This window comes from Ascaphus truei, chromosome 20 (assembly GCF_040206685.1).
Source record: "Ascaphus truei isolate aAscTru1 chromosome 20, aAscTru1.hap1, whole genome shotgun sequence".
Classification (NCBI taxonomy): Eukaryota; Metazoa; Chordata; class Amphibia; order Anura; family Ascaphidae; genus Ascaphus; species Ascaphus truei.
Window position 1 is genome coordinate 17121999 of NC_134502.1, and position 14224 is coordinate 17136222.

Here is a 14224-nt window from a genome sequence, read left to right on the forward strand (position 1 = left end):
GGCTAGGGAAAGGGAGGGCCCTTCTTGCCTGCATCCCCAGGATACCCTTGACTGACCAGGCCCGGGACTCCCCCCCACCCCCTGGCAGCCTTGCTGCTGGCAGTACTATCATACACCCAGTATTACAAGCACGCGGCCTAGGCGTCACATTTGACTCCTCCCTCACATTCACAATATAACTAAAACCTGTAGTTTCTTCCTCTAGCATTTCATAGATACGCCCTTTCCTCGGTCGCTCTACTGCTAAAACGCAGGCCCTCATGCTCTCCCATCTCGATTACTGCAACCTCCTGCTGTCCGGCCTTCCTGCCTCTCACCTGTCTCCCCTACATTCTATCCTAAACACTGCTACCAGAATCACTCTACTCTTTCCTAAATCTGTCTCAGCATCTCCCCTGCTCAAATCACTCTCCTGACTTGCTATCAAATCCCGCATTTCGCTCTCAATTCTCCTCCTCACTTTTAAAGCTTTACACTCTTCTGCCCCTCATTACATCCCAGCCCTAATTTCTCGCTATGCACCATCCCGACTCTTACGACTCCTCGCTACTCCTTCTGTATCTAAAGCCCTCTCTCTCCCACCTAAAGCTGCAATTCAAGCTGCTGTTTTTTATTTTGTAATATTTTTTTCCCCCATTCAATACGTGCATCAATACAATCTGCACACTGACAAGTGATTAGCTAAGCTGCAGATCGATCTGTTCTCCTGTAATCGATCGCTTGCGCAGGGTTATTTAATTCATTTCTTGCACAGCATTGTGGGCAAGGTAGTTCCTGGAATATGATTGACTGGGCAGTTACTAGATACAATTGGTGCACTGAGAGAGGGCGGGGCTCAAGAGCCGGAGCCTATCAGAAGGGGAAGGGGGCTGTTACTTTGGAAATGCTTCCTACATTAGAAACATTAAAAACGTCTTTAAAACATTTTTTAATGCTACAAGTATTTTCTCATAGTACAGAACTGATTTATTTAAAAAAACACACATGTAAGATATTGCTTGAACGGCTGCTTTAAACCTCTCACCAACTGCCCCACACCTCTGAAATGTCTTTCCCTGCAATATCCGACTGGCACCCTCTCTCTACCTTTAGGACCCATCTTAAAACTCACCTCCTTAACAGTAGCCCCGCGGGATGATACTATATATCTCAGATGCACTGACCGTTGACCTTGTCTCCCTGGGGAGAGGAGCTAGGGGTGAGGGAGAGGAGCTGGGGGTGAGGGAGAGGAGCTGGGGTAAGGGAGAAGACCTATGGGGAGGGAGAGGAGGAGCTAGGAGAGGACCTATGGGGAGGGAGAGGAGAAGCTAGGAGGGGATCTATGGGGAGGGAGAGGAGAAGCTAGGAGGGGATCTATGGGGGAGGGAGAGGATCTATGAGGGAAGGGAGGAGCTAGGGAGGGACACAAAAGTGTGACCAGATTTTCATAATTAAAAACCGGGACACAAAAAAATGATTCATACATCATTACAAAAAAATATATATATTATAATGGTATTTTGTAATTTGTCTAATAGCATCCCCCTTTATGCTGTATTATTCATTGTGTCTCGCTCTCCCCCCTGCTCTTCTCTCCTATCTCCCCACCATTATATTTCCCTTCTCCCCCTCACCAGGGGAAGAAGGGAGAAGGGAAGGAGAATGGCGAAGGAAGGGATGCAATAATGTTGGCTATATCTCTATGCAGGCACCATAAACATAAGCACACACACCTGATACATCCACCCCACCCACACACACAATGTATTTCCCAGAAACATACCGACCTGCAGACACTCATTTACTGAAAACTAAAAAGGCAAACACACACAACACTCACACTGACACAGGCTGATCTGCACAACACACACACAGACAGACACAGAGCCACTAACCAGCACAGGGACACACACAGACAGACACCTACAGGAACCAGCTCTAAAAGTTGGGTCTTCACTCTGCAAGGAGCTGCCATGCTCACAGGCGCCCTCTGTGGCTGCATGTTTCTCTGCAGCACTGCGGCCCCTCCCCCTCTGCAGCCCAAACCGACACACTTGTAACATTTGAAACTAATTGGCGGGACACTGGGACATGCAATCCCGGGACTGTCCCGGCTAAACCCAGGACGTCTGGTCAACCTAGCTATGTACCTGTATAGCGCTGTATAAATAAAGATATACATACATCTCAACATTCACCTCTTTACCCAACACTAGCAGTAGGCAGGAGCTCTGCAATGCGGAGTCCTCCTGCACCCCTTCTTGTAGTGCAAGAGCTTATGGGCTGGGATTCCTATTTCTAATCTTTATTTTTATGTTTGAAACCTTTATTTATTTGATGTCTCGTTATTTTGTTGCATCTATTACTGCTGTGAGGCCCTGCGTACATGCATGGTGCTAAACAAGGGTATACATGGCCGTGCTGACACTGTCCAGCACAGCATTCGCACAAGGACTGTAACATCGCAGCCCATGCACACGAACCAGTACAGCCCGAGCGCAGCCACGGACCATAACAGACCAGACCACGCACAACATCACAACCCACACACCAGTACATCGCAGCCCACACACCAGTACATCGCAGCCCACGCACCGCCACGGACCAGCACAAACTCGCACATGGACCATAACAGACCAGCCCATGCACCACATCACAACCCACACACCAGTACATCACAGCCCACGCACAAGCACATCACAGCCCACGCACATCACAGCCCACGCACAAGCACATCACAGCCCACGCACATCACAGCCCACGCACATCACAGCCCACGCACATCACAGCCCACGCACATCACAGCCCACGCACATCACAGCCCACGCACCAGTACAGCCCGAGCGCCGCCACGGACCATAACAGGCCAGCCCACGCACCACATCACAACCCACACACCGGTATATCGCAGCCCACACACCGGTACATCGCAGCCCACACACAAGCACATCACAGCCCACACACCAGTACATCACAGCCCACGCACTAGCACATCACAGCCCACGCACCAGTACATCACAGCCCACGCACAAGCACATCACAGCCCACACACCAGTACATCACAGCCCACGCACCAGTACATCACAGCCCACGCACAAGCACATCACAGCCCACACACCAGTACATCACAGCCCACGCACCAGTACATCACAGCCCACGCACAAGCACATCACAGCCCACACACCAGTACATCACAGCCCACGCACAAGCACATCACAGCCCACACACCAGTACATCACAGCCCACGCACTAGCACATCACAGCCCACGCACCAGTACATCACAGCCCACGCACAAGCACATCACAGCCCACACACCAGTACATCACAGCCCACGCACCAGTACATCACAGCCCACGCACAAGCACATCACAGCCCACACACCAGTACATCACAGCCCACGCACCAGTACATCACAGCCCACGCACAAGCACATCACAGCCCACGCACAAGCACATCACAGCCCACGCACCAGTACATCACAGCCCACGCACAAGCACATCACAGCCCACGCACCAGTACATCACAGCCCACGCACTAGCACATCACAGCCCACGCACCAGTACATCACAGCCCACGCACTAGCACATCACAGCCCACGCACCAGCACATCACAGCCCACGCACTAGCACATCACAGCCCACGCACTAGCACATCACAGCCCACGCACCAGTACATCACAGCCCACGCACTAGCACATCACAGCCCACGCACCAGCACATCACAGCCCACGCACTAGCACATCACAGCCCACGCACTAGCACATCACAGCCCACGCACCAGCACATCACAGCCCACGCACTAGCACATCACAGCCCACGCACCAGTACAGCCTGAGCGCAGCCACGGACGAGCACAAACTCGCACATGGACAATAACAGACCAGCCCACGCACCACATCACAACCCACACACCAGTACATCACCGCCCACGCACCAGTACAGCCTGAGCGCAGCCACGGACCAGCACATGGACCATAACAGACCAACTCACGCATCAGCACATTGCAGCCCACGCACCACCATGGACCAGCACAAACTCGCACTGACCAGTACTATCAACCGTATGGCAATACGACACACTGACCAACACAGTGTTCATGCACGAGGATAGCCCAACAAAAAACACACACATTCACGCACTGACCTGCAGACAGATATTCACCAGCACAGCAATTACGTGCACCGAGGCACTGACCGGCACAGAACTTACATGTACACAGATAATGCACTGACCGGCACAGCAAACGCACATGCACACACACACACACACACACACACACAGGGGGGCAGCAACCCAAAGCCGGGGAGCAGAGAGGACGCTGGAGATCTGGCTGCTCACAGACGCCCTCCATGGCAGAATCCGCAACTGTGGGGTCCTCTTACCTCATCATCAGAGCAGCATCCACTCCTGTACGGACCCCTCCCTCCCCCAACCACAGCGCTGTCCTACCCTGCAGAAGAAGGCTGCGCTTATAGTGCCCGCGACGGCGACCGAAAACAAAACAATTTACTCCGTCGCCAGCGCTTATAGTAAGCGCTACAGCGACGTAGCGTCTGGAAAATTGGTAGCCGAGTCTATTTGATATTTTAGAGACAGTCGCCACATGTTACTGTCTCTAAACCAATCAAATTGCGCGGCCCGCCCACTTTAGTGACGTCACTGGGGACCGCCGCTAAAAAACAAATTACAACTATCGCGGATGGCAACGGATGACTTCATCAGTCGCGTCGCCAGCACTATAAGCGCGGCCAAAGACCACGAGGTTACTGCACCTCCACCCTGAACTGTAATCCTGCTATTCCTGTGACGACCGCCGTCACTGCAGCTCCATGTGCTGTTCCTGCGCGAAACTACTCCCCCCACCGCCCTATCCATGAACCCAGTGTCCTGCCAACCCTGTACTGACCCCACTCCCACAGCAGCCTTTGCTGTTCCACACACTTGTGGCACTGCACCTTAACCCACACATTCTGTTACTCCAGCACAGCACTCTCCCACTCTAGCACAGGGGTGGCCAACACCAACCCTCAAAGGTCACCAAGCAACAGGTCTGGATTTAAGGATATCCCTGCTTTCCGCACAGGTGGCGGACTGCTCTACTAATACCCTGCCACCCACTCCATATAGCAGAATGTGGCCGTGTCCCCACCTCATCCAACTAGCAGCCTCGCGCAGCAGAGAGAGCGAGCCCCGTGCATGTCCCCGCGCGTAGCATGAACAGCGCACACACCCCCGGAGTGTTGTAGCAGAGTTTATTTTCTTTTTTTCTTTAAACGCAGCCTCTTCTGCAGCGAGGCCGCCGGGACACCATGCAACAGGAAGAGCAGAGAGAATATACTGAAGCGGGAGAAACACACACACACACGCACGCACACGCACACACCGCAGAATAGCAGAGAGCCTCTGCTGCAGAAATACAATTGCAGACGTTAAAACCGGTGGGACGACTCCCCCCCTCGCCCCTCCTAGCTTTGGTTCAGTCTCGATAATCCCTCCCACCCAAGGCCCCGCCCCCTGCACATGAAGGGGCGGGGTCATTTGGATTGATCTGACATTTAACGGAAAAAATGCATTAAAACTGCATTTATAGACCCCCTATATTAAAACCTCTCACCAGACTTGCAAAGCGTTGCACCGCTAAACTCTCCCCACCCCGTCATACCTGTAGTGTCGCTCCTCAACCGTTTTCTCTGCAGAGCGTCACAACCTTCCCCCCCCCCTTTCCCCACGTGCAGTTTCCCTCCCTTAGCACCAGCCAATAAGATCACCTCTCCCCTCCCCCCCATATCGCGTCTGTCTCGCACCATTCCAGCTGTGCTCTTAAATAGCGGAGCACTTTTGCTCCATACTGTCTCGTAACATACATGTTTTAGCCGACTGGTCTGTGTGTGGGGCTTGAAGCCTCCTCCCCGCACAGTGTGAAGTCCCTGCCATGGGGGGCCTCTGTCTGTCATGAGCGAGTCTTCTCGTGCCTCGTCTCTGTAGTGAAAGCTACAGGTGGAGACCTCCAGCCACGCAGAGCTCAAGTACGTCTATAGGTGGAGGCTCCATCTTCATGGGTCGTATGGACAGGAGCAACAATCCACCATCTCCAAGTCCAGTCTTTGTGGAGGGAGATCCAGGCGTAGATCTGAAGGAACACCTTTCACCCCCAATGTTCAAGCCCATATGATTATGTCCCGTAGTCTGCACCCACACCAAAATCATCCTCCTCCCTCATCTGTGGTGAGGTTTAGTATGGAGGTCCCTTCCGGGTGGGGATCTCTAGTTACAGGCTCCATCAATTTGGAGGTCAAGTCTGGAACAAGATGGTATGGAGTTTCGGTGATGAAGTATTCCTTCTCTTCCCCCCCCTATTTGTGAGGTCACAAAGATGGGAGATATATGTGGATGGAGGCTTAGTAAGGAGAACCTTTCCCTTGTTGGTCTTCAGGTGGAGGTTCAGCAAATACCAAACTTGTCCCCTTCCTGAGTTGTTTCTACGAGGGAGAAGTCCTTTAAGTGGAAGTCCCCTTGTACACTGGTGATTAAAAAAAAGGGCAGGTTTCCAAGAAGAGCATTCCAATGAAGCCCCCTTTCTCCTGGACCCCCGCTATTGAAGAAATACTCCTGAGTATGTGGGTGAAGGCTCAGTCCACATCTCACCCAAGACGAGTATCTGATTGAAGGTTTTGGGTATGAGGCGAGTGTAGTGGGTACCAAGTCGGTGACTTACCTACTCAATCTCCACCCCAACTGCTGAGTATCAGGTGGTCTTTAAAATTGAGTAGGATTGACTCCTATGGGGACACCTAGCGAGAAGGAAGTCTCTCGAGACAGCCCACCCTCCTATGCATGTGGGGCAGTGGTTCCCAGGTGGAAGGACTTTAGAGGAAGCTCCACCCCTAAGGGTAATACATATCTTAGTGAGAGTCTTCAGGATGGGGGGGGGAGATGGGTTTCCAGGTAGAGAGGGTGCATATACAGAATGGGCTCCTTTGAATCTTAGGATGTGGGGAGGATAGTTTCCATGTGGAGACCTGCTGAGGTATGGGATTCTGAGGTGGCAATTAAGACCCTTCACCCCATCAGGTGATGAGTATCTGAATGAGGATCTTCAGGATGAAGGCGGATGGAACCTCTATCGCAGGGTATTCCGTTTCAGAATGGGGTAGAAAGTTGTTCCAAAATAAGACCTGGAGATGGGGAGGGGCTCCATTTGGGGACGTTCAGAAGGACCTCCCCCACTCTACGGGTGCTCCTCAGGGTCTCCACTACACTTCCCCTTATCAATTTTGAGTCTCATAAGGCCGGGTGCCCAGGCCATGGTGGGGGAGGGGTGATCCTCCCCTCCCTCCACAGACGCTACCTACTGAAGAAGGGCAAGTTTTGGGGGCTGAGGAGGGTGCTACTCCGGGGGGACTCTGTCTGAGCCATGACGTCCTGAAACCAAGAGGCCACGTCTACCTCACGTGTCTCGTACTGACGCAGAAACTGATGCTCCTGTGGAGTGGTAAAAGGGAAGGTATTAACCGGAGAACAGCAGTAGGGACGAGACTGAGCAGTAGGGACGAGACTGAGCAGTAGGGACGAGGCTGAACAGTAGGACGAGGCTGAACAGTAGGGACGAGGCTGAACAGTAGGGACGAGGCTGAGCAGCAGGGGGGGTGGGGGAGGGTTTGAAGGGGAAGAGAGAGAAAGGAGCGTTAATGGGGTGAGAAAGTAAATTAACAGTTTGGTGGAGAACGATGGGGTCTTAATGCATTTAGAAAGTCATGGTGAATTAGAGCACTAGGTCCGGATAAGTGGGAAAGAACGGGGTGGTCAACGTGGTGCGAAGAGGGTGGTCAACGTGGTGGGAAAAGTGTGGTCAACACAGGAGAGAAGAAAGGAGCGAAGAGTGTTACGTAAAGGAAGCTAATGAGCGAATGGAAGTATCAACCCAAGAGAGGGCATGAGTTAGAGAGAGGGTAAACGGGGGTCATATACAAGACCCTCCCTCGCGATCATCTAAATACTCACCAGCAGCTTATTATACTTTGGTCTCTTTCTGTGATCTTTAGTGAGACTGCGAAGAGACATCAAGATATCAGATCAGGCACATATACATCAGAACATGAAATCAATTATACACACACAGGTGCAGAGGTGTGCGTGAAGGTGCGCGTGTGTTTGTGTGGAGGTGCGTGAGGCGATCCAGGTGGATAATGGCCCTCCTCCCTCCTTCTAGGAGCAATGTGTTCAATGGACACCGACATTGAATTAACAGAGTTGCTTCCATATGGGACCAAAGTGTCCCACTGACCGTGATGTGTTTTTGGATGGGTTAAAGAGTCAGTCCCATGTAGGAGCAAAATGATCTGAGTAACTTGTTTAGGGGGCCAGTCCTCCATGCACCAGAAGTGCACCAGTGGTAGTGACCCGTTTAAAGTGGTCGCATCGGTTGATGCTTTTTAACCCTGTATGTATGTTGTACTCCTTATTTAAAGGTTAGTCTGTAACCACGGTGCGCCGATGCTACGGAGAAGTCCCTAGTCCCCTGGCTGCTTACACCACCGTCATGGCGTGTGCAACAATATCTGGCATAGACTTCCCCCTCCCCTTATTGAACAAATGCATGGTCTCCACTGGGCGACTGCGCGCGTGAACGAGGCGGCCTAGTACGCGAAGTTAGAGCAGATCTGAGAAATTGATTTTCCCGAGCGACGGCCGCGTCACGCGAGCGGTTCAGCCAATGAGGGCGAACCGCTCGCGTGGCGTTATGGCCACGCCTCCCGATGGTTTTGGGGCGTGCGCATCGCCCTGAGGGAGCGAGCGCGCCCTGCCGTATCGGGTATAAAAATCGCAGCCTTCTAAGGACAGGGCGAGCAAAGGGCAAAGGCCAAAGACACACAAACCAGCCCGTTCTTTGCTTTTAGCACAGTTAGGAGGGTAAGGATGCCAATTGGACCGTTATGTTGATGAGATGAGGGTTGGTTTGTTCTTGGCACTGCACCGTCACAGAGCTGCCTCTCAGCAGTGATCTGAAAGCGCTCAGCAATGGGCCGTTGCAAACGGGGGCTCACCAGTCCTTGACGAACGATTGGAAGAGGGAGGAGAAGCCCATGTTGCTGGGGAGGACGGGGGGCTCCTCCTGCAAGACCTTGGTGAGGACCTCAAAGTCGGTCTTGCAGTTCTTGTAGGGGAACTGCCCCGTGGCCAGCTCTACCTGCGTGGGAGAGAACAAGGGAGGGAGGGAGGGGGGGGGGGGGAGAGAGAGAGGAGGAGATGCCTTAAGATGAGGGAGAATGGGAGGAGGGAGAGATAACAGGAGGAAAGGAGGGGGGAGGCAGAGAGAAGTGGGGTGGGGGAGGCAGAGAGAAGTGGGGGAGGCAGAGAGAAGTGGGGGAGAGAGAAGTGGGGGAGAGAGAAGTGGGGGAGAGAGAAGTGGGGGAGAGAGAGAAGTGGGGGAGAGGAGAGAACCTATGAAAGCAGGGGTCGGAGAGGAGAAAGAAGAGAATGGAGGAAACCAGGTTGAGGGGGGGAGAACCAGGTTGAGGGGGGGGGGGGAGGAAACCAGGTGCAGGGGGGAGGGAGGGAACAAGGGGGCGAGAGGGGATATGGAAAGAAGCAGGAGGGAGACTGTCTCACCAGTGAGATGCCGAGACTCCACACATCAGCTCGGATATCGTAGTCTGGTTTGGTTGGATCTGGGGGGTCGATTCGCTCTGGCTGGAAGGCAAAACATGTCCAGGTGGAAGCTCTCTGCTGTACTGGTTTCCCCCCCCCCCCATCACAGCCCTCAAATCCTGGTCTCTCTCTCCCCATCATCTCTTCCCCCTCATTGCCATATAAGCTACTGGGCCCAAACACCCCTCCCTCTTACTATCCCATCTCCCCATAATCCCCGTCTGATCCACCCCTCATCACCACCCAAATAAGATGGAGGGGGGGGGGGGGCGGGTGGCAGCTCAAGCCACCTCCTCTCCTGTCCCACCACAGACATCCCCGCAGAGACTCTGGGCCACGGCCCTCCACTCACTCTCCTCTCTCTCTCTCCTCCCTTCTTTTTGAGACAAAAGCAGTGCAGCAAAAAACACCTCCACCACCACACGTTCCTGCTCTCTCCTTACCTCTGTATACCACACCCCCCCTTGACCATATATACAGCACCATGGTCTCTCCCTGATTGCCAAATAAGCAGCGTGCCCGTCACCCCATGTCTCTTATCTCCTCTCTCACCGCCATGTAAGCAGCACACCCCGCGCTTCTGGTCTTGGCCTTGGAGTCCACCAGGCGGCCGCTGATGCCAAAGTCGCAGAGCTTGATCTGCCCGCCGGCGTCCAGCAGGATGTTGGAGGGCTTCACGTCCCTGTGTATAACACCGTGCTTCTCCTTCAGGTAATACAGAGCCTTCACTATCTGAAAGGTGGAGGAGAGAGAGAGAAAAGAAAGAGAAACGGGAGGGATGAACCACGATTAAGTACGAGTTGTGACCCAACGCTCTCCATCCCGAGACGCTCCCTCTCTCTACCACCCAAAGTTGTGCTCCTCCGCTCTCTGGCGGTAGCCATCTTTCTCCCGCCTCCCCCCCCCAAACCCCTTCTCCCCACACTCACCGCCACAGTCATTTTTCCCAAGATGCTCTCAGGGATGGGCCCCTGGATCCTCTTCTTCAGCTTCTCCGCGCACGTCCCCATCAGCTCCATCGCAATGACACGTCCGTCTGTTGGGTCGCGGGGGAGGAGAGAGCAGGGTCAGGAGGAGAGGTCAAAAAAGAGTCAAGCGGGCAGAGACAGGGTCAGGGGGAAAGGGGTCAGAGTCAAGATGGAAGAGATGGGGGTCAGGACACTTACAGGTACTCCTAGGAAGTGTGTAGCATTAGGACAGTTATAGAGCGGTTGGGAGGTATATAGGCTAGGGAGAAGTGTGTAGGGTGGTTATAGGATCTCCTGCTGGTGGTGAAGGTCCCATATACAAAGGATAGTTATAAGGTCTGCTATTGCTGGGGGAGATGTATAGGATTATGGTTGGGTCTCCCATTGGTGATGAAGGTCTCATAACACTGCACTATATAAAGGATAATGATAGGGTCTGCTATTGGTGGGGGAGGTGTATAGGATCATCATAGGGTCTTACGTTGGTGATGAAGGTCCCATAATCCTAGAACTATCCTTATTTAGTGCAGTGGAATGGATCTTCCTCACCAACGTAAGAGCCCATCATGATCCTATACCCCCCTCCCCCATTAATAGCAGACCCTATAACTTTCCTTACATAGTGCAGTGTCTCCTATTGGTTGGTGAGGTGTATAGGATCATTATAGGGTCTTACGTTGGTGAGGAAGGTCCCATAACACTGCACTATATAAGGCTAGTTATATCGTCTGCTATTGGTGGGGGGAGGTGTATAGGGATCATTATAGGGTCTTACGTTGGTGAGGAAGGTCATATATAACATACATACATACCCACCCATAACACTGGGTCTTATATAATATACATACATACACCATTATAGGGTCTTACGTTGGTGAGGAAGGTCATATAACACTGCACTATACAAGGCTAGTTATAGGGTCTGCTATTGGTGGGGGGGGGGGGTGTATAGGATCATTAGAGGGTCTTACGTTGGTGATGAAGGTCCCAAAACACTGCACTATATACGGACAATCGTGACTCTTCAGTACAACATCCAAATCCATCAGGATCCGCTTGTTCTCCTCCTTATTACCGGAGCGACGCATTTGCTGCAAGAGACAGAGACACACGTGAAAGACCAACACAGAGACCGGGGCCACCCGATGAGCAGAGACCGCAAGAGACAAAGCCAGAACAGAGCGACACGAGAGACGACCAGTGATAAGAGAGTAGAGTGGATCAGTGGTGCTCAACCCCAGTCCTTAAGACCCCCGCCCCAAGAGGTGTCCAAGGATATTCCAGGTTCAGCACAGGTGGCTCCGGGGGGAGAGTTCTTGAGGAATGGAAGTTGAGCACCACTGGAGTAGAGAGACAGAGCAACTGGAGACACCAAGAGACATTCAGACAGCAAACAGAGACGACCCCTTTTCCAGCGTCCCTCCTCCTCCCCCCCCCCCCCACACCTTCACAGCAATAACGTGTCCAGTCTTCTTGAACTTCATCTTCCAGACTTGTCCACACGTCCCACTGCCGATCTCCCCCAAGTTTTCCAGGTCATTGATATCTGCCTGGTACCTCTGAGGGAAGGGGAGGGGGGTTGGAGGTCACAGGTCAATGGGGACCACACACACCTGCAACTCTTAACACCCCAAAACAGGACAGGACACCCTCCTACTACCCATATCCTATAAATCCCATATTACAGGGTCTTTACCCTACAACTGTCCTGTACCCATCACTTTTATTGCCGGACCCCTCACCCCATAAAACTGTCCTGTACCCATCCCTCCTCTACCTCAGTCCCCCCTCACCCCCTGTCTTGTAACTAATCACTGCTCTATTTAATGATCAGTCACAACATAAGTGTCAAAATCCTATCATTCCCTGCATAACTTACCTGCCCTCCAATCAACAGATACCCTGTCTGCTTAATGATTTCTTGAAGTTTCTGGTCAATTTCAATGCTGTAGAAAAAAACAAAAATAATTATAATATACAAACGACGCAGGACGACGCAAGACGACGCAAGACGACACAAGACGACACAAGACGACACAAGACGACACAAGACGACACAAGACGACACAAGACGACACAAGACGACACAAGACGACTTTCGGTGTGCCATTTTCCTGATCTGGGGATTTAAAATGGACACTTGTTACATAGTGTATCATCTTGATAAAGGACAAACATCGACCCTGACAAAATAAAAATGCTTGGACAGACTTCCAGCGTGCAGGAACACGGACACGCAAGGACGGACACGCGGACAAATCCCAGCCCTCTGTTATATACACACCGTAGCTGAGAGATACACTTTTATCGTCTCTCTGTCCCCGATTGTATACTCCCTTACTGTACGGATGTAGCCTGCGTTGGTGCGGCCCGAGGGCGCGCTGCAGCGCACACAGCGCTCCAGCTGAAGGAGCGGCCGCGTGAGAGAAGGGGCGGGAGGGGGGACGGGGGAGGGGGAATCGACGCTTTTCACATGCAGGAGCGTGCATCGGGTCGCAGTAATGTCTGCTAAGATCTGCAGCACGGAGATGTGAAGTACAACCCCTCCAGGGCACCCGGTGATACACACCGGTGTGCCTCACCTCTGCTGGCTACGCCGGGGTGCAGGGGTCTCCCCGAGCGGTATTAAAGGTATATCTCACCTCTCCAGGCTGCGCTGAGTCAGGTAGCTGGACTGGGGAATAGTCAGCATGTGCCGGGGACGGGCGGGAGGGGGGTGGTTGTTGTGGTGGTGTAGGGGAGGCTCAGAGCGGGGGTGTCCATCGTTGGCAAGAGGGAGCTGTAAGGCTGCAGAGAGAAAGGAAAGGATTGGGGGAGTAAGGGGGGGGGGGGAAGAGAAAGGAGGAGGGGATGGGGGGGCCAGAGAGAAAGAGGGGGGGTCAGAGAGGGTTGAGCACCATGTGCACTGTCCTTACACCCCCCCCCCTCCCCGCCCCCCCCCCCACGCACACACACGCTCCCCTTGGCGTGTGCTCTCAAGTGCGTTCCCATTTGAGTTTATTTCCCACCCCCACACTGCATCCCGCACTGTATATCCCCTCCGGCCCTCCCTTTTCCTCCCCCACCCCTGTGTTGCCCTCCCTCCCCTCTTAAACAACCCCACCCATGCGCTCCCTCCCTTCTGTTAGGCTCTCCGTTAGCTCATGCTCCATTCAAAGCATTCGTGCTGAATCAACACTGCATGCAGCATCTGCAACCCATGCACAGAGATATGGGGGAGCCATGCCAAGCATGGGGGGGGGGGAGGCGAGAGAGAGAGAGAGAGAGAGAGAGAGAGAGAGAGAGAGAGAGGCGAGAGAGAGAGAGAGAGAGAGAGACAGGCGAGAGAGAGAGAGACAGGCGAGACAGGCGAGAGAGAGACAGGCGAGACAGGCGAGAGAGAGAGAGACAGGCGAGAGAGAGAGAGACAGGCGAGAGAGAGAGAGACAGGCGAGAGAGAGAGAGAGAGAGAGAGAGAGACAGGCGAGAGAGAGAGAGAGAGAGAGAGAGAGACAGGCGAAAGAGAGAGACAGGCGAGAGAGAGAGAGACAGGCGAGAAAGAGAGAGACAGGCGAGAAAGAGAGAGACAGGCGAGAGAGAGACAGGCACGAGAAAGGCGAGAGAGAGAGAGAGAGACAGGCGAGAGAGA

The 14224-nt window shown here is 53.1% G+C and overlaps 1 protein-coding gene across 1 annotated transcript in view; it reads right to left on the reverse strand.

The window, feature by feature from the left end:
• Positions 1-5215: 5215 nt before the first annotated feature.
• The window catches only part of MAP2K7 (mitogen-activated protein kinase kinase 7), a 12823-nt gene continuing 3814 nt past the window's right edge, over positions 5216-14224 (reverse strand). The window contains 11 exon segments of the mRNA XM_075577332.1: positions 5216-7462; positions 7982-8027; positions 9025-9167; positions 9590-9670; positions 10181-10360; positions 10558-10655; positions 10658-10664; positions 11568-11687; positions 12042-12155; positions 12476-12542; positions 13239-13383. Of these exon segments, the coding sequence (XP_075433447.1) occupies positions 7325-7462; positions 7982-8027; positions 9025-9167; positions 9590-9670; positions 10181-10360; positions 10558-10655; positions 10658-10664; positions 11568-11687; positions 12042-12155; positions 12476-12542; positions 13239-13383 (1139 nt within the window). The 3' untranslated portion in view covers positions 5216-7324.